Genomic DNA, 22,355 nt, shown 5'->3' with positions numbered 1-22,355 from the left:
GAAGGTTTCCGGAAGGGTTGTGGCTGCTACTCCTCCGCTTACTGCCCAGATGCTGGGCTCCTGGCTTCTCTCTTCCTCTTGCTAGAAATCCACCTCCTCGCTTTCGTCACGTTCAAAGCCTTTCCTTTTCTTAATCTGTTATAAAGTTCATGTTGTTCATCTCTTTTTCACCCTTCCTTTTGCAATTTCGAATCTAAAACTACTTTTGCTTCCCTTTCCGTTTTTTTTTTTTAAGTAAGTGTACATTCTCGCTTTGCTTTTTATTTTCCTTCTTCCATCCCTTTCCACATGCATGGAACATATAATCATAGACTGGCAGAGCTGCAGAGGACCTCTGACGTCCTCTTGTCTGACCACTTTCTCCCTGTATTTTTTACTGCTGACAAGAGACAAATGTCAATTTTTTAAAACTTGAATTTTTTTTTTTAAAAAACATGATTCTTTTAAATTTTAAAAAACTTTAAGAACAACACTGCATTTTCTTTACAAATAAGCGAATAGGTTATAGCAAGTCCTGAAATATACCTACGAGAGTATATATTTAAAAAAATCACCTGCCTACCTAAGAGCCTCCAGGTCATTCTTCCCATGCCTGCCTGCCCTCCCTGTCTGGGCTAGTATTCTCCAAGGACAAGAGGAAACTAAAGTGGAAGGGGAAGGGAGGGAATGAGTTCCAACTGCTAACGCTTGGAAGTAACCAATTTACAGCCCTAGTTTTAAAAATATCTAATCTTTTAAATAGGGTTTTCTAAAATTTTATTTTATTTTTAATTATCTTCTTTTAAAGTTAATAGATCACATAAAACGTTACATTAAAAAATATAAGAAGTTCCGATTTACCCTCCCCTCCCCCCACATCAACAACCTCTTTCATCATCGTGGCATATTCATTGCATTTGGTGAACACATTTTGGAGCACTGCTGTACCACACAGATAATAGTTTACACTGTAGTTCACACTCTCCCCCAGTACTTTCAGTATTACATAGGTTTTTGAAATAAGATGTGTTATAAAAGTTTGTGTCTTGTTTCAGGCAGAAGGCACTTAAACTTCAAGTACCTGCCGCCCTCGGGTTTCTTAAGCCCACCGCAGCGAGGACGCGAGAAGGGGCTGGCACAGCCTAGCACCTCACTTGCCCACAAGTTGGCAACATCAGCTCATAGGTAAAGCCCCTACACCACTCAGTGGGGGTGGTTTACAATTATTTGACATTTTAAACCACCAGTTTTGAGAAACCTATATTTTAGTAATAACTGTGAAGATGCCATTTCTAGAACTTAAAATGGTGGAACAAAGTTTTAAAAATGAGACAAAAGAGGATTTAGATCAAGACTGATCAAATTGGTTGGACTAGGAACTGTACTAATGGCCTGGGACAGCCCTACCAGGATTTGGTTTGCTTTCCTTGCTGGCTGACTTTACTGAATAGCAAGGATAAGATCACTGCGGATACTGGTTAAGAGAAGAGAAAATTCAGTATTGTGTGCCAAGCAATTTGTAAACTTTGATCTACACAACTCTTGCTGTGAGTACAAACCGTACACATCACAAGGAACATGTGTAAGTTAGAGAAACACAACCGACAGACATATCACATGTTAAAACGTGCAACACACCTTTTCTGATCGACACAGGCAAGACTCACAAGAAGGCTAGAAGAATAAACCTCATTCCAACCAAAGCGCACAGGGACTTCCCTCCACTCTAGCCCTGGAGAGTCTCATTTCTTCCCTCCAGAGCCTTCCAGCCCCCTGCAGCTACCTGGAATCCTTTAACCACCAAAACTGATGCCGCCTCCTACTTCATTCTAGTGCCCACGCAAGGCAGGGTAAAAAAAGCATGCCAACATTGTGGGAAAACGTCTCTCCAATGCTCACGCTACCGGTGTTCTTTAGTGACCTCACCCAGAGACACCCCAGCCCCAAGTCCTCTGCTGTATCTGATTTCACTTGCTGTCTCGGTCCCCGTTGGCAGTCATGACCTCAAAGGACATGAGCTTGCTCCTGAGACCCATTAGCAAAAGCAGTCTCTTTAGGAAGGAGCAGTGAGGCGAGCAAGGGGCGTCCACAGGCACCCGCCCCGGGGCTGCCCTTCGCCGCCTCCTGATGGGCTCTATCTCAGCCTTCCACCTCCTCTGCACTGGGTGGCTTTATTCCCTTCTTCCACTTGACAAGGACATATCCTCTGGACTGGCTTTGCCTGATCTCCTAACTTCACCTGTCACCTCCGTTTTGCTGATTCCTCATCCATTTATTTCTGAGGATTTTCCAGTAATTTATTTTTGGATGCCAGCCAGCACCTCAAATTTTAAAACCCAAAACTGAGAACAGTTTTTCCTCAAAACAAAAGCAGCCCACCTTGTGTGTGGCCCTGCCTCTCACCTTCACCTTCCTTCCACAGCAGTCATGACCCCGGTCCTTTACCAAGTGTCCCCTGGTGCCCCTGGCCCAGGAGTCCAGATTCCCATCACGTGAAGGACACAGAGCACAGTTCTTTTATTAGCTCTTTATTCAACATCTCCAGCGCCTAAGCTTCCAGGCCTTAGACCTGGCTTACAACTTACTCCGGCAATCTGCATGCTCATGATTCTCCTTCGCTCGCCTACTGAACAACTCAAAGCTTTCCACAACGCTGTGCCCAAATCACCCGTGTCTTCAACTATCTGGCACAGACCTCATGGCAGTAGAACAGGGAAGAAGAAAGTCCCGATCAGCAATAATGGGAAATGGCAGTGGAAAGGGGGCTAACGGGCAGCTGGACAGGCCTTCGGGATGGCCAGTGGGAGCCGGCTGGGAAGCACGTGGGCTCGGCTCAGGGCTCGGCGCTCTCCTGCCCTCTGCCTCAAGCACGGCTGTGCCAAGGACTGCGAATGACCCAGCACCACAGCCGGGCCAGGGCCGCATCAGGTCTCACAGAAAAACAGAGCGGCCCACCGTACAAAGCCGCCCGATTCCGCACAACCTCAAAATGTCCCACAGGGCTTCCACTGCAGAGAACCCCCCAGTGACCAAGTCCGGCAGCTCAAGCATGAAGAGCTTCCTGCAGTTTTACAGGAATGCACAGACTGCACTTGTTCTGTCTGGAGCTTTGCTAGGACTTGCTCCCCATTTTGAAGATGTCGTACCACAGAGAGCAACGCTCCTCATGGCATTCGAATCTCCAATACACCACGCCCGCCTCGGCGCCATGCCTCAGCGCCAGGTGCGCTTGCTGGCGCTCACCTCCGCCCTCTCAGTGAAGACACTGAGTCCTGGCATCCGGCCTGGGCTGTTGTGCGGATCAGACTGATAAACGGATATGATGCCTGAAAACCAACAAGCCTGCAGGCATTTACAATAGAAACAAACCATAAACAATGAAACTTCTGACAGGAATCAAATAGCAAAGAACAGTACCGGAAAACCTCCTTCTCCAGAGTGTTTGTCAAACGACAGGGCAGACAGTTATTAACGATAAGCTCACTCCACACCTGTGCCATCTGGTACTTCAGCCACACAAATGCTCAAGTGCAAGCTACAGACGGAATTAAGGCGCTCAGTACAAAAGTAAAATACATTACTAGAAATAATCCCACCTGAGTGCATCCAGTGAACTGGAGAGGAGGTGTTGCAAGTCTGTTGAGATTCACGGCCCAACTGGCACATGGATGGACCAAAGATTTAAGTCTTTTAGACACACACCTATCGAGTATAGTCCTAACTATAGTTTAGGCGAAGATGATGGACACCACCCATCCTGAGGAACAGAGAGAGTCTGCAAACTGCAAGCAAGAGAGTCCCATCCATCTGCCCCATGGGATCTAAGCCCCCTCTCAAATGGAGGCGGAGTGGGCATCACCATCCCAGAATCCACAGTTTTAGGGACTGAACGATGGACAAAAGTAGACTTATTGTTATTCTACTATAGACACTGCTATTCTTGCAATGAAAGCACTTGTATCATTGATATAAAGGCAGTGGCCACCAGAGGCTCTGAGGGGAGGGAGAGGGAAGAGTATGTGTAATATGGGGGCATTTTCGGGACACTGGAATTGTCCTACGTGATGTTGTAATGATGGATACAGGCTGTTATATATTTTGTCACAACCTACAAAACTGTACAGGACAGAGTGTAATTATAATGTAAACAAGAATCCACAGTTGGTGGCAAGGCTTCAATATGGGTTTATCAATTGTAACAAATGTACCACACTAATGAAGGATGCTGTTAATGTAGGAAAGTGCAGGAGGAGGAGGGGTGGAGCATATGGAAAGCTCCTATATTTTTAATGTAAAATTTATGTAATCTAAAGTTTCTTTAAAATAAATAAATAAATAAATAAAATACAAATCATTTCACCTGTTCTTTTCATGCTTTTAAATGTGGCTACTAGAAAAATCTATAATTACCTATGTGGCTTACGTCACATTTCTGACGGACATGTCTAAACAAACGTCACAATAACAAAAGTGGCAAAAATCAATGTAACTAATCTTCAGAGAATAAAACAATAAAGAATGTACACTCACTTCATCAGTGAGTTCTCCAAATACTGTTATGACATCTATTAAAAGGCTTGCAGTATAGAAGGACTTGATCATGTTTCTGGAAGAGAAAAAGAGAGCTGGTCTGGTTTAAATGGAAAACAATCAAATGTAGAATTAGTCATGTAGTTATAAGAAAAAGATTCCAGTGTTTAAAAAAGCATTCAGAAATTAATGTTAAAAAATAAAATTAGATATCAAGAACACAATGGAACTCCTTTTCTAACCTGATATCTGGAGAAAGTAACAACCACAATTAGGTAAACATGTTATAGCCAAGTTTTCATTGCATGCTTTTAATTTAGAAATGTAATTAGATCATCACATGATTCCATATCAAGCCATAATGTATTTCTTTGTATTTAAATACTGCTATAATAATTACAATTCATTTGAATTAACTTGAGTTTGGGGGATATTTTTTCAAATGAACAAAGTATATTTTCCAAGAAAAAAAATCTGGGTATTTCTTCTCTTAGCCATTATCTCCAAAATGAGAGGGTTTTGCACTTGTCACCCCCCAAATAATTCTTTTTTTTTTTCTTTTAAGAGGTGCTGAGCAAGTTTATTGCGCTTAAGTTGCATTAATGCATGAGCAGCATCAAGCCCACATATCCATTCTGAAGTCTACAAATAATTTTGCAAAAAATATATCCAAATCATTAATTGGGAAGTCAGGAAGTGGCTAACAGAAACTGGAGAACCAAACTTTCTCCCCTTTCTTGACTTACTTGTGAAACCGCCCAGCGCGATCTTCATTGTCTGCATACAAAAACATTTTCAAAGCATAATTCTCCAAGTGGGCAGAACCAACTATTTCCTGAGTAATAGCTTCATTATCACCCAAATGTTTCTTAAGCTAAAAAAAAATTAGATACAGTTTTTGATTTTGGACACACAGAGAGTCTGCTTAAGCATAAATAACCTTAAGTTCTTATTTTTTCAGTCTGACCTATTATAACAAAATGACTCTAGGATATAAGGTCTGAGCAGCAGACTACCACCTGTAAGTTGCCTTTTTCAAACATGTTATAAAGTAAAAGAATAAATTAAAGTATGAGTAGAAAGGATTCTCCACGTATGAGGGACGACTCAAAGGCTACCTACAAATACGTGGGAGAAGATGTAGGAGTTTATGCAAAAATATTTCAACCTGTTTTAATATATACTTAGACTTTCACTGGTGGTATGACATAAATAATAATAATAATGAAAAAACAAGTCTATGCTTTGTGCGGCTGTGCTGATACCGCTTGGTGGCTGCCGTGGCAAAACTAATACTCCCCCTACCCACCGAGGTCCATGTAATAAAATGGCATCTTAAACATTAATCAGAAAATAAATGAATAGTGTTTAACTTACAGCTTCTAACTGATCCATTAGTTTTGATAAAAATTTTCGACATTCAGGGGTTTTACTATCAATCTTCATTCCAGTTTGCATTGCATATAAACGACCTACAAAGAAAAGAAAAACAAGATGATGAACAATTTCACTTACAAACATCCTTTTCTATGACTTAATGTTCTAAAAGTTTTCCCTAACATGTAATTTAAAATTTAAGTAGATTTAGAAATAAAATTGTATTTACTATTAATTTTATTTACAAATATAAAGATATAAAAATATTATGTGAAGACTACACAAGATGTGTGATGATGATAAATTTTTATCAAGTAAGGCCTTCCCATGGGCATTATGTTTAAAAAAAGGGACTATGTTCTAAACCGTCAAAGGGACTTAACAATTTAGCTGGAAGTCAGGTCACTCAAAAAACCCGCATATTTATGTACAAGGGTACTTATCAAGGACCACATAAGTGACACTGATAAAATATAGGACGTGTGACAGGAAAGGAGGAGGTGAAACTTGAGGTGAGGCTTATAGCAAGAACTGCTTTAATCATGTCAATGTCAACAAATGAAAATAAACATACCCTTTATAAAAAGTTAATAAAAAACACTGGAAGCTGAAGCTGAAGTGCAGGGTCCTTCCATCACCCTGAAGATGTCTTTTTCACATGAATAATCGGCACGCTGGAGAGACTGCCGGCTGCCTACCCACACACGAGCCATGCAGCTAAGCCGAATATCGTGCAACCAGCAACTGCAGGGAGCGCCTTCTGCAGCAACTGCAGGGAGCGCCTTCTGGAAGTCTCCTTCACAGGAGCAAAGATATTTCTGCCCCTCTCCCCTTTCTCCTCCCCGCTGCCTGAAGTCTCACGTGCCAGGAGGCCACCCTGGAAATGGTAACCATTCTGGTGGAACTAGAACAAGGCTGGGTCTTTTCAGAATTATTAATATTGGCCCAGGTTAAACTTTCTTTTTTACGTGAAGGAGTCCATCCTTATTTTCCTTACCCCTTGTTTAGGGTTTTCTCTGACAACCAACCAAATCTAATGCTGATACAGCACCATATTCTCACTTTTTATCGACCCCCATCTCCTATAGCTGTATCTACATTAACGATACTGGTCAGCCCATAAGTAAATCACCACCGCACACTGCCCCCCTGACCAATCAGCTCCTGACACCCACCCCTAAGCACCCTCTCCTCTCCTATCATTCAGCTGTGCCTAACTGCAGCAGGCTTGCAGCTCACCAGCCTCCATGTCCACCCTCTCTGTTAACTGTCCTCTGGAACCAGCGTTGATCCTATAGTCTACTTTCCAAGATTATTACTGCCCTATCTCCTTCTATCCCTGATTCTGTTTTGCATCCCTCTGGCAAAAGCACATCCTACCGTGCTCATATGCTATCGTCCTCTCCGTGTCCAGCACACTCATCTGCTACCCTCCTCCTCCATGCCTGCTATACCCACAAGCCAGTCTCCTCCTCCATGCCCACCACGCTGACAAGCTACCCTCCTCCTCCATGCCCGCCCTCTTCACACATTACCCTCCTCCTCCATGCCTGCCATGCTCACATGCTACCCTCCTGCTCCATGCCCAGTACATTCACACACTACCCTCCTTGTCCATGCCCATCAAGCTCACACAGTACCCTCCTCCTCCATGCCTGCCATGCTCACCCGCTACCCTCCTCCTCCATGCCCACTACGCTCACACGCTACCCTCCTCCTCCTTGCTTGCCAAGCTTACACCTGACCCTCCCCTTCCTCGATGCCTGGACACAAGCAGCAGAGGCTGCTGGAAGATGGGTATCACTACCAATGTCATAATTATCAACCTCTAGTGGGTTCAATACTTGCTTTCCCATGTCCCAAATGACTGTGCTATAGCATACTTCAATCACTTAATATAACAGCCACCCAGACACAGAGAAAATGCTGTCCGTGTTGCTGTCACCAGCTACGTGTACTAGAATGGGGCGCACAGCTTCCCTCCCCCAAGGCCTTTCTCCTCGCTTCTCCCCTGCATGTGAGCACGGCGTGAACCTCCCCACTGTGGGTGGCTTTAGCTGCTCAGGAGGCCAATCTAGGGAAAAACGGCAATCCAGCCTAGGGGATAGCTCGTTTAAAAAAGAAATCACATTCATTTCTAGAGTCCCCCTGGCTTTCGGGCAGTCATTTCAGATTTAACCATTAAGCAGATAGGCAAAGATTAATTCAACACTGTTGTATTACCATGCAAAAGTGATTTATTCTAGGTAAAAAAATCTAATTGTCAGCTTCTACTTTGTTCCTCTTAACTAATTCTATATCACTTGCAATAAAAACTGATATATATGTATGTGTGCGTATATATATGTGCATGTGTATACATGCTTGTGTGTGGGCATATATCTACCCTTTGAAGCAAAAATCAAATTATTCCCATTTCATAATGCAACCATTACCACCCTTCTCACAACACAAATATAAACAAATATCAACTTTTGTCCTTTAAAAGTTAATCACCAGGGAGCAGATGTAGCTCAAATGGTTGAGCATCTGCTTCCCATGTACAAGGTCCTGGGTTTGATCCCGGGTACCTCTTAAAAACAAAAACAAACAAACAACAAAAAAAACAACACTCATTAGGGAGTGGATGCAGCTCAGTGGTTGAGCACCTGCTTCCCATGTATGAGGTCCTGGGCTCAATCCATTGTACCTCCTTAAAAAAAAAAAAGTTAATCACATACAGTTGGGTAATACCTGAAATGTATTGTAACAATAGTGTAATGATAACACAAGTTTTTGGCCTAGTCTACATGCATTTTTTTTTTAGGAGATACCAGAGATTGAAGCTGGGACCTTGTACATGCGAAGCACACACTCAACCACTGAGCTACACCAGCTCTGCTGTATGGACTTCTTTTTTTCTTGGTCCATATGCATGCTTAGTCTTTGGAAAAACATAATTATGTAGTAACGTCTCTAATTAAAAAACGCAATCATCTCAGAATTGGAAAAATTTAGGATAAAAATTGGCCTGGCTTTTGTATTTGAGTATCTTCTGTGGTTTGTGATTCTTAGTACAGAAAAGGTATCTCAAGATACATCTTGTAATATTAATAAAAGTGAAAAGATCTTAGATCCATTTATGAAAATTAATAAGTACACTGAAAGGCCTTTTAGCCATAAAGGATGGAATAAAGGACCCCTTTCATATAGAACTCAGTACAAGACAAGCAATTCATTATAGCAGCAGCAGTATGATGAAAAATTAATGTCTAAGATGGAAAAATACCTGTTAAAACAGAAACTTGTAGCTAAAATCCTCTATAAGAAAATAAATTGGCTTTATTTCATCAAGGAAATGTGTTTATTTTTACAAGTAAATATTATTTGATGATGAGTAATGAAGTGTATTTGCAGAAGGATTAAATGCTTTCCTACCCGCCTTTAATTTGATGTGAGGCATTTAGGAGACAAACATTCACTTATCCTAAAGGAAAGTGTAATTCAAAGTTCCACAAAAGCTGCACATGAACATTCTAACACATTCTTGCTTATCTACGAGAAAAATAATAATATGATATGCACAAATAAACGCCCCAAAATAGGGCAAATAGAAGGGTAGAGCTGAGCGCTGTAGTCAAAGACACTACGCAGGTGGGTCAGTAGCTTTCTATGTCAAACTCCTCAGAGATTATTAATACTTAAGTTGAATAATTATAACTCAGTATTTTGGAATGCCAACAATGTAAGCTTTGTAAGATCAACAGAAATGTTTGTTGCCTCACTAGTGAATCTTCAGTTCACGTTAGGTGCTCAATAACCATTTGTAGAATAAATAATAACTTTATATTAATTCTAAACTAACATGCTTTACTATATAAAATAAGTTTAAAAGTCCATATATTATTTAATGAGGTACCCTCTTTAATGATTTTTAAATAGTGGCAAAGATACACTGTGGAAAGAGAAAGAGACTGGAATTCAGGGTAACTGGGACCTAATCGTGAAACCTCTGAAAAACTATTTTACTCCTTAGCCTCAATTTACTGGCACATCATTTATCTAAAAAATATAAAATATAACCAGTAGAGCCCTGAGCTTTTCAGAGCAAAGCCCAGAGCTTTTCAGAGCAAAGCCCTGAGCTTTTCACAGCATCATATTCCAATTCTTTAACACTTTGTAGATTCCTTAGGCTCAAAGCATTTTCAAACTATGTACATGCAGCTACCACAAGTCTAAGCTTGGAGAGAGGGAAAAAGAGAAAGGTCTTTTTGCAAATACATTTTGAAAATAAGAGAATGTTATTACCTTACAGTAGCTATTTAATACATAGAAAGAGTGTGATATGATTACAGTATGCTACATCTAATTTTATTAGTGATAACTATAGACACAGCTTCTACTTAGAGATTCCCAGTATCACTTCTGAAATGGATATAACTAAATAGCAACCACATATCAATTTTTACTAATGCCCATTTAATCCTGAGATCACTGGTACGTGAAATAGTTCATTTTGACAAAAAAGAAAACTAAGTTTAAATCTGTATGACATCAACACTATTAACTGCTCTACCATACTATTATCAATTCCAGAAATTCTTGTACACAAGCTAACTTTAAAAAGGTACTATAAAACTCATATATGTAACTGTCATAATGCAATCCTTTGCAATGTCATTTACAGTAAGATTTTTAAAATGAAAAAGTTGAAACCATACCAATTATACAGAGTTTTCTATATTTAATTCACTATAATTCAATCTAATAAGCACCTAGAAAAAGATACATAAAAGCAATTTTGAAGAACGATTCTTCAGTAGGTTAAATACATGTGACATTCAAATAGTAATCGGCATGATACATACCGATGTTTAAAAGCAAATTTTATTCCAAGAAACAAAACTGAATGGATTACTCTATCAGAATAAGCAAATTCATAGTCAGAAACTAGAATAAAAGTTGCCGGTGGTGGTGAGGTAGAGAATAGGGAGTTAATGCTTAATTGTTACAGAATTTCTGTTTGGGGTGATAGAAAAGTTTTGGTAATGGGTAGTGTGGTAGCACAGCATTGTGAACCTAACACCACTGAATCAAATACTTGAATGTGATTCAAGGGAAATTTTAGGTTGCATCTATGTTACTAAAATAAAAATAAAAACAACAACAACATAGGCCTGTGTGGCACCAACGGTGGACAGTAATGTAAACTGGATTAGAGACAACAGTACAACTGGAAGGATGTGCCTCCACCAGGTGTAAGGAGGCACCTCACTAATGCAAAGTGTTAATAATAAGGAAAACTGGGGGGGAGGGGAGCGTATATTGGGAGCTCTGTATTTTCTGCATTTTTTTCTGTAATTCAATAATTTTGTTAACAAAAAATATTTTTAAAGTCTATTTTACTCCAAAAAAAAAAAAAAAAAAAAAGACCTGAACCAATTACACTATTAATAAATAGCCTATTATAAACAATTGTTACCTGGATAGCATTATCCTGTGTAGAGGGACTTCTAAATCAGGGATTAAATTATATTATTCAGATTTTACACTGAATATATATATTTTTTACTAATTACTTTTTACAGAAAAATAATGTAGAAAATACAGAGTTCCCATATATCACCCTATTAGTATCATCTTGCATTAGTGGGGTATATTGTTATAATCCAAGAAAGAACATTTTTATAATCATATGATTAACTATAGTCCATTGTTTACAATATGGTTCAATGTGTTGTAGTCTTATACATTTTCTTTTAATTTTTATTCTAATACCCTATATATGAACTAAAATTTCCCCTTTTAACCACATTTACAGATATAATCCTGTGCTATTAATTACACTCACAATATTGTGCTATCATCACCACCATCATATACCAGATATATTTTACTACTATCCAAATACACAAAATCAATTGTGTACATAGTTTGGAAAAAAACAAAGAATGAACAGCTACTATTAAAGGGTAATTACATAACCATCCATTTACTAAACAAACATTTTTAGAGCTCCTATCATAATACAGCAGTTTTAAGGAAAAGCGAGCTATTCCTCAATTCCTGCTGAAATGAATGTAGTCAACATCAACACAGAGCAAGCGTCTCCCGTCCCCTACTCTCTGCAGAACAAGCCATGTTCCCTGGGACCCTGGCCCAGGTGCGGGCATGGAGAGGGCGCCTGCTCTGATTCTTCAAAGGACCAGAGGCTCTATGTCTGGCCAGGATGGAGTAACCTGGACTAGAGTTACCACCTGAGTGCAAACAATGGACAAAATAGAGGAAATGAGTTCTTAGACACTGGACACTGACAGTGGGAGACCCTGAGGCATGGGCACAAGGAAATGAGTGCGGTGTCAGACTGGAGTTAGGGATGCTGAGGCAGCAGGAAGTCGAGGGGGCGGCACGCTAAGGAAGGGGCTCTGCTCCCCAGGAACATGCACAGGGGACGCCTCCAGTGCAGAGCGGGAGCACTCCTCAGGGCTGAGCAGAGGATGACTAGGGCGCTGGGAGCTGCAGGGCTCCCAAAACCACAGGTTGGGGTGCGTACAAGGTCCAAGTGGGGGGTACCGAGTCCTGGAGCTTACCCGGACACTCAGGAGAGAAAACCAAAGGCAAAGGCTTTTAGGGACAGGGTTAACCTGTCGCTAGAGCACAGGCTACTCTAGACCTGCTGTCAAATCTATTTAAAAAACAAACAAAAAAGCACAAAAAGATCAAACTGAACTCAACAGTTGGCAGATTATATACCTTCAAAGAGCATACCATTCAGGTATTTAAGAACATAAAATTCACAATGTCCATAAATGAGTAGAAAATGTACTAACATGACAAGAAGCAGGAAAATGTGACCCACAACCAGAAGGAAGCAAGTCAACAGATCAAAAGGAGCAAACAATGACAAAACAATGGGAAGCAAACAATGATATTAAAACACAAAGAAACTATTATGAAGTAAGGACGACATGAAGAAAATGAGGAGAAAAGAAATATATACAAAGGAATCAAAATGGTACCTCTAAGCAGAAAAATGCAGTATCTAAAATGAAAAACTTCAGGGACAGAATTAATAGTGGTTTAAACACTACAGAAGATAATACAAGTGAATCTGAAAACATATCAATACAAACAACTCAGATAAAGCAAGGAGGAAAAAACAAATTAAGAGTCTCAGAGATGTGAAGTAATATTGAGTATCCTAACAGACACGTAATCAGAGTCTGAGAAAAAGAATGGGGATTATGAAAGCAAGTGCTGAAAGAAAAAAGATAAATTCTTTAAAACAAGCAAAATTATCTTAAAAAATAATAGCAAAATAAACACTTTTTTCTTTTAGAACAGTATCTGAAAGAATAAACTGGCAATAAGCCTTCACTGTAAGAAATGACAACTAATTAAAAATAACAAATTTAAGAAATTTAAAACTTGGATCTATGTAACAGAATGAAGAATGATGAAAATAGTAATTTTGTAGGAAAATATTAAATATTTTTATCTTAGCATTTTATAAATTTCTTTAAAACAACAGAATGTTAAAAAATAATAAAAATGTATTGGGGTTTAGAGCACACATGTAAATACAATGTATGGCAACAAAGGCCAAAGAAAAGGAGAGAGTAAATGCAAGTAAAATTCTTACACTATATGTGAAGATGGTATATTACATGACAAGAGACTCTGGGAAATTATTGTACATACACAGCAACTACTAAAAAATACAATAAAGAGGAGTACCTAATAAGCCAATAGTGGAGGTACAATGGAATCTTAAAAATAACTTTATTAATCAAAAAGGAAAAAAGAAGAATTGAACAATAGATGGAAGGCATTTTAAATGTAAACACAATAACAACTCCATTAAATATAAACGGTTTAAATATGCTTATTAAAAGGTGAGGCTGTTACACTGGATAAAAAAAAAACCCAATCATACTCTGTCTATAAGACTTGCTTTAAATATAAAAGCACATATAGGCTAAAGATGGAAATAGCTACCCAATGCAAATAGTAATAATAATAGTAGGAGCAATATCATAAATAGTCCCAATAATGTATTAGTCATAATTAATATCAAAGTAAATATCAGGGCAGAAAAAATGACCAAGAATGATAAAATAGGACACTTCATAATGTTAAAGAGGTCAGTTTATCAAGATGGCATAGAAGTCCTGAATGTCTATTAACCCAATTACAAAGTTTCAAAATGTAAGTGACAGAACTGATGAGAATCAAAATTATGCATAAAGTAGAAATTTCAACACTTATCTCTCAGTGTTTGACAGAAAAAGCAGACAGAAAATCAAAAGATATAGGTCACATAATCATAACACGTCACCCAACAGATGAGCACACATGGAACATTCACACCCCCCCAAAAAAAAAGCAGTGCTCAGGCTGAGAGAAATCTGTAGCTTTAAATGTTTACATTGGAAAAGGTCCAAAATTAGTGATCAAATCTTTCACCTTAAAAAGTTAGAAAAAGAAGAGTAACTAAACCCCAAATTAGTAAAGGATGGGCAAAATAAAGAACAAAAAATCAATAACATGGAAAAAGAGAAAATCAATGAAACCAAAAGATGGATTTTCAGAAAGATCAGTAAATTGATAAACATATAGTTAGATTTATTCAAGGGAAAGAGAAAGACATATAACACCAATATCAGAATGAAGAGAAGGTACATCATTAGAGTATCTACAGATTAAAATGGCTAATATAAAGGGAATACCACAAACAATTCTGGGCCACTAACTTTGAAAACTTGGCTGAAATGGACAGAGTCCTTGAATGATAAAAACTATCAAACACCCTCAAGAAGAAATAGAGAATATGACTAGCTCTATATCCATTAAAGAAATTGAACTTATAATCTAAAATATTTCCATAACAAAAACACTGGTTAGATGACTTGAATGGTGAAGTCAATGAAATCAAGGGTATAAAATATATATGTATGTATATAACTTTATGTTCTAACCTAACATACCCCACATTATCCATCCACACTGTCAGTGCCTAATCCTGAATTTTTAAATACCTTTATCTTTTATAATGTACATGTTCATTGTGAAAACTTCAATCACTTCAAGAAAATAAAAGAAAACACAAATTATCCCCAAATCCCCTGAAGAGAAATAGTAATAAACTTTATGAATATGTAACCTTAAATTAGTGTTTATCATGGGCCACTCCCTGATCTTTGAAAAGTAAAATAAAAAAATCAACATACCCAAAAATTCAATTCTATGAAGTAAATCTTATGATTATCCCCTTTTAAAAAATGAAGAAACTGAAGTTCAACAGTGAAGTAAATGTGTCCAAGGTCACATAGCCAATAAGTGGTAGCTGGGACACAAACCCAGGGGTTGGCTCCAAAGTCACTACACCTCGCTTCCAAGAATACAGTTCTGTTTATATGTGCATGCGACAGACTTTACATACACCTGCAAATTTTACATATACAGAACTGCATAAACGTTTGCATCCTCCTCTTTTATGGTATACTCTAGGCAAGTTTTCCTATAATAAATGTAGCTCTGTATCATTTTTGCGGTTACATAATACTGTATTCTATTATATTTATTCACCATAATGGACTTGAACTTACCCAAACTGATGGGTATTTAGGAGCTTTTCAATTTTTCTCTATTATAAAGGAAAAAAAGCACTGTTAAGAGTATCTCTATTGAGTATTTTATACTTGTGTTATTATCTCCTTTAGGTAAATTGTAATAAACTGGACTACTGCATCAAAAAGTTCTTTATTTATCCTTTTCATTCAGTGGTTGTTTAATCAATATGCAGTCATAATAGACTATGAAGATTTTTAATTCAATAAGAAACTTAAGGATCCAATCCTTTTTTCCAAAGAAGAAACAAAGGACATCAGAAGTTACAAAATAATAGACAATACGATATTACATACTTATTTAATTTTTAATTTTAATTAAAGAAAATGACCCTCACTAAAGAAAACCGAATGATTCTGCGTGGGCCATTACGTGCTTCCCTTCTTATTCTTTCCTGGACATGCCAATCTTTCTATAAAGAGCATGCACATTTAGACCAATGCTTGTTCAAGGGCTGTAACACTACTGCCCTCTGGCAGAGCTGGAAAAGCAGAGGTCTCTTTCTTTGTTTTTTTCAATTTGATTTATACAATAACTTGGGGCACCACAGCATTTAGGACAGCAATGCCCTAAACTACATCAGGCAGTCCTGACAACAAAGGGGAATAGGGCTTCCAAAAAGAAAGAGTACTTGAGTTTAAAAAAACAATTCCTTGACAAGAGACAGAAACATAAGGAATATAAACACAACTGCCCTATGGTGACTTTGAGCATAAGCAGGAACTTATCTGGCATGTTTATTGAAACCTATTATATAACCATATGCTGCTCAAGAGTAGAAAGTTTGTCTTTGAAAAATCAAATGTTATTGTCAGAAAAATTAACTATGCCTTACTAAGGATGTTTAAACTTGTATGAATGACAAAAGAAGGACAACCCACGTTGAGGGAGTGTCACTTGAAGCCACGGACCCTGCCCCTCTAAAAAATGATGAACTAAAAAGGGAGTAAAATGATTAAACTATTTTTACAGAATTAATCAGTACGCCTGCACATATGTTTGCAAAAACAAAACATGAAACAATTGAATGGAATGTTATTGCATAATCCAGTGGCTCAAATTTCCGTTAATGGTACGGATTCAGAAACTAGTAAAGAATGAAAAGAACTACATCTCTTTATTTTGTGATCAACCCCTACCCCCAAAAAAGGGCAGATGATTATTGGTGCTAATATCAACGTAAGCTCACCAGCTAACAAAGATGTCTAATATGGCTTAACTTTTATTTAAACTCAGTTAGAATTTTCTACCCGTATGTCTGTCCTGTAACATCTCAGAACTGCAGTACTGGCATACTGCAGGTCTGGAGTACTGGTTTCTCCAGTTATGCAGTTCCTGAACAACTATTTAACTTCCTGAACAGCTGTTTCATTGAACCTCTCTGTGATGACATAAATAATAAATGAGGACTCTCAAGAACATTTATACACTCATTGAAACTCTATTAATTTTGCAACATCACCCCCTAGAGGAAACTTTTAAAATAAGCTAAAGTAAAAACGCTATGTTCTGTTACTAACGGTAAACTTAAAAAGGAAAGCTCTCTCTAAATTCAGCATTATCTAGTACAACAAACCTGGCAAGAGTCAAAATATTATACAGTGTCCTGCTCTGAGTAGGAACCCAAATAACGTCTGGTTACACAGAGCTCGGAGCAATGTCGTTAACGGCATCAAGGCTGCCCCCATGCCCGCCCTCCGCTCGGCTATCTCACAGACTATTTCATCGGCTTCCCCCACTTTCAGGTCACCGACTTAACTAATTGGTTTACTGTGCCTCACTCTGCTGCTCCATCTGTAATTGGTCCCCTGATTACTACTTGCTACCCAAAATCTCTCATTCTACCATTCCTCACTAATTGTCACCTGGCATGGAGGTCCTGGTTCCATCACTTGCTAGCAGAAGAACCAGGATGACCCTGAGGTTTAAGTCAGCTGTCCCAAAGGAAACCCTTTTACAACTCCATGAATGTGAGCTCTTAGGTCCCTTTATTGTATGGTCATGGTTCCCTCCAGGGACCAGTGCTGCCTGAAAACACAGGCCAACTAAACATTTTTAAGCAAAGGATATGTTTAAAGCAAAAGGATAGTACCCTTTGCTATATAAGCTTCTCTAGCAGCAAAGCTGGTGAGTAAGGAGCCCCCAGCAGGGCCATCCCTTCAAGAGTTTGTAGTCTAGACAAGAAGACAGGCAGATGAAGATGCAATAAGGTGAAGTCATATAATGTACAATGAGGACAAGGAGAAGATACACCAAAGACCGGGGAGCTTGAGAGGAGGCCACTTAGAAGAAGTGGCATTCAGGCTAGTGCCTGAGGATAAACGGAGTGGGGAGGGGGTAAAAAAGCAATTTCAAGGTAGAGAGACTGATAGGGCCAAAGGTGTGGAGAACAGAGGAAGAGAATGAGGTTTGATTAAAAATCACAAAAGATGATTAAGAGTTCAAATTATGAGCAGATACTGAAGACATTTAAATTTTATCTGATAGACCTGTCACTTTTTTTTAAAGCGTTCTATGAACCGCATTAGACTGCTCTCTTTGTTGCGGCATTCTCTTCAGTTGATTACAGATGCAATCAGTCAGACATGTAATCAATTTACTTATGATTTGAATCCAGGAAATATCCTCACAGTTACAATCAGACCAGGGCTTGCTTGACCAAATAACGGGACAAGCCAAGCTGACACATGAACTTAACCATTACAGGCTGTGCTTTGTCAACATGGCAGTCATATGTAACTCCTAAAACCATCCTTGATATCTAAATAAAAACATTACCTGCTGCATTTTCACCCAACAATATTCAATTGTCTTGCATACAACCAGAAACACATTAACTTTCCCCAGAATAGGATGTAAGTTCTTGAGTAATATTCATTCTTAAACTTGATATCCTACAGCTTAAATATTATGACATAAAGCTAATGCAACTGATGTGATATGATTAGGGGATAAGATAGCGAAGAAAACAAAGATATATGCTTTGTGTATATATATAAAAATGTACTCATAACAAAACAATGAAGAAATATTCATAACTATTATAATCCTCATTTCCCTAACCGGTCACATGGTTGTAACTTGTATTTATCACTGCATTCTACCTCTACCCACTCCATGTTCCCTTTACTCTCAGCAAGCACCCCAGCTAGCCACGGTTCTTTGCCTGGTTCTTTCCCTGACGTTTCTGGGCCAATAGCAGTCCTGCCTAGATTAGTGGTTGCAGTTTTCCATTGACTTTAATCACAGGGCATGGTAGTACTAGGATTCACCCTAGGGGATATCCTGTATTGCAGTCAACTCCTTTACATCCACTGTGTAGTTACAGTCTTAATTCCCCTTGATAATCAGGGTCAACCACCCTAGCCAGTACATTAACTCCCTTCCTTGCCTCTCGGTTCCGAAGCATGAGGAGGCCATGGTGATCAGGTGACAATTCTAACCTCCAATTCAAATGAATTGTTCTGTTTCCTGGTGGCAGCACTCCTCCTTTTGTAAATGAGACCTGCAGACCCGCACAGCTTAAGACTGCAGGGACAGGAAGCAAACATTTTTCCAGTGGGTCATTAGGGGCAATGGTTAGTGGTGCCACTCCCATTTCCACCCCCCCACCCTACCCCACCCCCGATTCCTGGACATGTCAATCTGGCTATGGGAGAAAGAGGACCATAGAATGGATGCTGATTTGGCGCATACACAGCCTCCTGGAGAACACTGCCTCAGCCCTGCAAGGATATCATTGTAACTGAGGCTTCAAAAGATGATTCCACCATTCTATCAATCCAGCTGCTTCAGGATGAACATGGTAAGACCAGTGAATTCCATAAGCAAGCCCCCATTCCCACAATTCATTTGCTGTGAAGTGGGCTCCCTGATAAGCAGCAATGCTGTGTGGAATAACATGACAGTGGATATGGTATTCTGTAAGTCCACAAATGGTAGTTTTGCAGAAGCACTGTGTTCGGAAGGCAAACCCATATCTAGAGAATGTACCTATTCCAGTGTGACAGTGTGAGGCTTTTGTGAAGAGAGAAGATCATGGTCCTGGAGCTAATCCATTCTTGCAGATGTTGGACGCTTTGACTGGAATGAATTCACCTGGGGGTCTTTGACTGGAGTACTTCAGTGAGGCATGACCCAGGGTGGGGTTTTGGCCCTCTAGTTGGAGCCCTTATAAATGGTTGAAACATGCAGAGACACAGAGGAGAGCTGCCACTTTACCCTGCCATGTGAGAGAGAACTCCAGGATCATCTACAGCTGAGCTCCAAGAGAAAGCACCTTTAGATGATGAAGCATGTGTTTGATTGTTCACAGCTGAGCTTGGAGAGAAAGTGAGGTAGGAGAGAGCCGACACTGGCAGAGCTGCCACTGTGCCTTGCCATGTAGCAGGAGTCTAGAATTGCTAGCAGTTGACATTCAGGGAAAGAACTTCCCTGCTGCCCTGATTTGGACATTTTTACAGCCTTGGAACTGTACCCTAATAAATTCCCATTATAAAAGCCAACCAATTTCTGGTTTTTTGTATTCGCAGCCATTAGCAAACTAAAACAGCCAGTTTGAACAAAACACTGCCCCTTCTACAATGGAAGTGGTCCAACGTAGTCAACCTGCAAAAAAGAGGCATAATGCCTATTGGCCTCTCTGTGTTTCGGAGACAACATATCTCCAGTAGCAGGCTGATTACCTTGGGGAATGGTGCCATACTGGGGACTAAGTGTTGGTCTCTGCTGCTGGCAGGTTGAGCATTCAGCAGTGGTGGCTGCCAGGTTGCCCTTGGTGACTCAAAGTCCATGTTGCTGAGCCAATGCATAACTTCTATTCATTCCTACCACCATGGCCACTTTGTTCACGAGCCGACTGGACAATGACAGGAGTGGCTGGTGAAAAAGGCCAACGGGTATCCACAGAATGGGTCATCTATCCAGATGATTACTAAAATATTCCTCTGCTGAAGTCAATCTGTGGTGAGCATCCACACAAGACAAAAATATCTTCATGTCTTCTGCCCACTCAGAAAGGTCTCTCCACATACTTCTTCCCCATACCGCTTTGTCACCAATTTCCAATCACATTCCTTCCAATATCCCGACCATCCAGTCAAACCATTAGCAGTAGTCAAAAAATCAGTACACAAATGAACGTCCAGGCATTTCTCCGTCCAAGCAAAATGAACAACCAGGTGCACTGCTTGAAGTCTGCCCCTGGGAAAATCTGCCCTCACCACTGTCCTTCAGGGACATCACAGAAAGAGGTTGCAGTGCTGCAGCTGTCCACGTCCTGGTGGTACCTGCATATCATGCAGAACCTGTGCCTGTAAAACAGGCACACTTCTTTTCATCCTTAGTCAACTGATCCTAAGGAACTCCCTAAAAGGCCATGGCAGTAGGCTGAGAAAGAGAAGATAATGTAACAGGAGTGGGGCAACGGGCATTTGGGTCACTTCCTCACGCAACTTATTTGTGCCCTCGGGATGCTCTTGAGCCCTATTTCGTATATACTTCCTCCACTTTATGATGGAGTGCTGCTGTACACACCTAACTATGGTTTGGCAGGTCAGATAACAACCAGCTCATAATAGGCAACTCAGGTCTCATGGTAACTTGATGACCCATGGTTAAGTGTTCAGTCTCTCCTAAGGCACAGAAGCAGGTGAAAAGCTGTTTTTCAAAAGAAGTGTAGTTACTAGAAGAGGATTGAAAGGCTCTGCTCTAAAACCCTAAGGATCTGCATCCTGATTCTCTTACAGGGACCTAACAAAGGCTCCAGAGAGCATCTCTATTTGTCACTGGCACTTCCAGTACCATTGGATCCGCTGGATTATATGATGCAATTGTCAGTGCAGCTTGTACAGCAGCCTGGACCCATTGCAGAGCGTCCTCTTGTTCCAGTCCCCACTCAAAACTAGCAGCTTTTCTGGTCATTTGGTAAATGAGAGTAGCATACCCAAATGAGGAATATGTTGTCTCCAAAATACAAAGAGGTCTACAGTCACTGTGCCTCTTTTTTGGTTTTGCAGGAGGGGTCAGCAGCAAAAGCTTATCTTTCACGTTAGAAGGTATACCTTGACATGCCCCATACCAGGAGACACCTAGAAATTTCACTGAGGTGGAAGGACCCTGAATTTTTGTGGATTTCTCTCCTACCTTCTGACATGCATATGCCTTCCCAATAAGGCTAGAGTTATCTTGCTCACTAGGTCCAATCAACATGATGTCATCAATGAGATGTCTTGTGGGAAAGAATGGCAATCAAGATCCCCCCAGACTAGAATATGACATAGGGCTAGAGAGTTGATATACTTCTGAGGCAGGACAGTGAAGGTATACTGCTGGCCTTGTACAGCTGAAAGCAAACTGTTTCTCGTGGTCCTTACTAATGGCAACTGAGAAAAAGGCACTTGCCAGATCAACCATACCAGGTGCCAGGGGATGTGCTGATTTGCTCAAGCAATAGTACCACATCTGGGACAGGAGTTGGAACTGGAGTCACCACCTAGTTAAGTTTATAAACCACTGTCATCCTCCAAGATCCATCTGTTTTCTGCACAGGCTAAACAGGAGAACTAAGTGCGGATATGGTGGGAATCACCATCCTTGTATCCTTCAAGTCCTTAATGGTGGCACTAATTTCTGCAATCTTTTGAGAAAATGTACTATTGTTTTTGATTTACTATTCTGTTAAGCAGAGGCAGTTCTAATGGCTTCCATTTGGCTTTCCCTATCATAATAGTCCTCATTCCACAAGTCAGAGAACCAATGTGGGAATTCTTCCAGTTGTTCAATTACGTATTTTGGAACTGGGGGGAAAAACCACAAAAAAGGTCTCGTGGCCCACTGGACAGACCTGAGCTAAAACTCCA

General features: G+C 39.8%; 1 protein-coding gene across 4 annotated transcripts in view; it reads right to left on the bottom strand.

Annotated features, from left to right (window-relative positions):
- The window catches only part of VTA1 (vesicle trafficking 1), a 75,383-nt gene that overhangs the window by 43,576 nt on the left and 9,452 nt on the right, over positions 1-22,355 (bottom strand). For all 4 annotated transcript variants that reach the window (XM_058307564.1, XM_058307563.1, XM_071218689.1 and 1 more), the window contains exons 2-4: positions 5,887-5,981; positions 5,256-5,383; positions 4,510-4,585 (exon numbers count right to left, since the gene is read on the bottom strand). In XM_058307564.1, coding sequence (XP_058163547.1) covers positions 4,510-4,585; positions 5,256-5,383; positions 5,887-5,981 — 299 coding nt within the window. The remainder of the gene's footprint in view (positions 1-4,509; positions 4,586-5,255; positions 5,384-5,886; positions 5,982-22,355) is intronic.

Source organism: Dasypus novemcinctus, chromosome 11, assembly GCF_030445035.2.
Source record: "Dasypus novemcinctus isolate mDasNov1 chromosome 11, mDasNov1.1.hap2, whole genome shotgun sequence".
Classification (NCBI taxonomy): Eukaryota; Metazoa; Chordata; class Mammalia; order Cingulata; family Dasypodidae; genus Dasypus; species Dasypus novemcinctus.
Note: the sequence above shows the minus strand (reverse complement) of the source record. Positions and strands in the feature narration are given on the sequence as shown.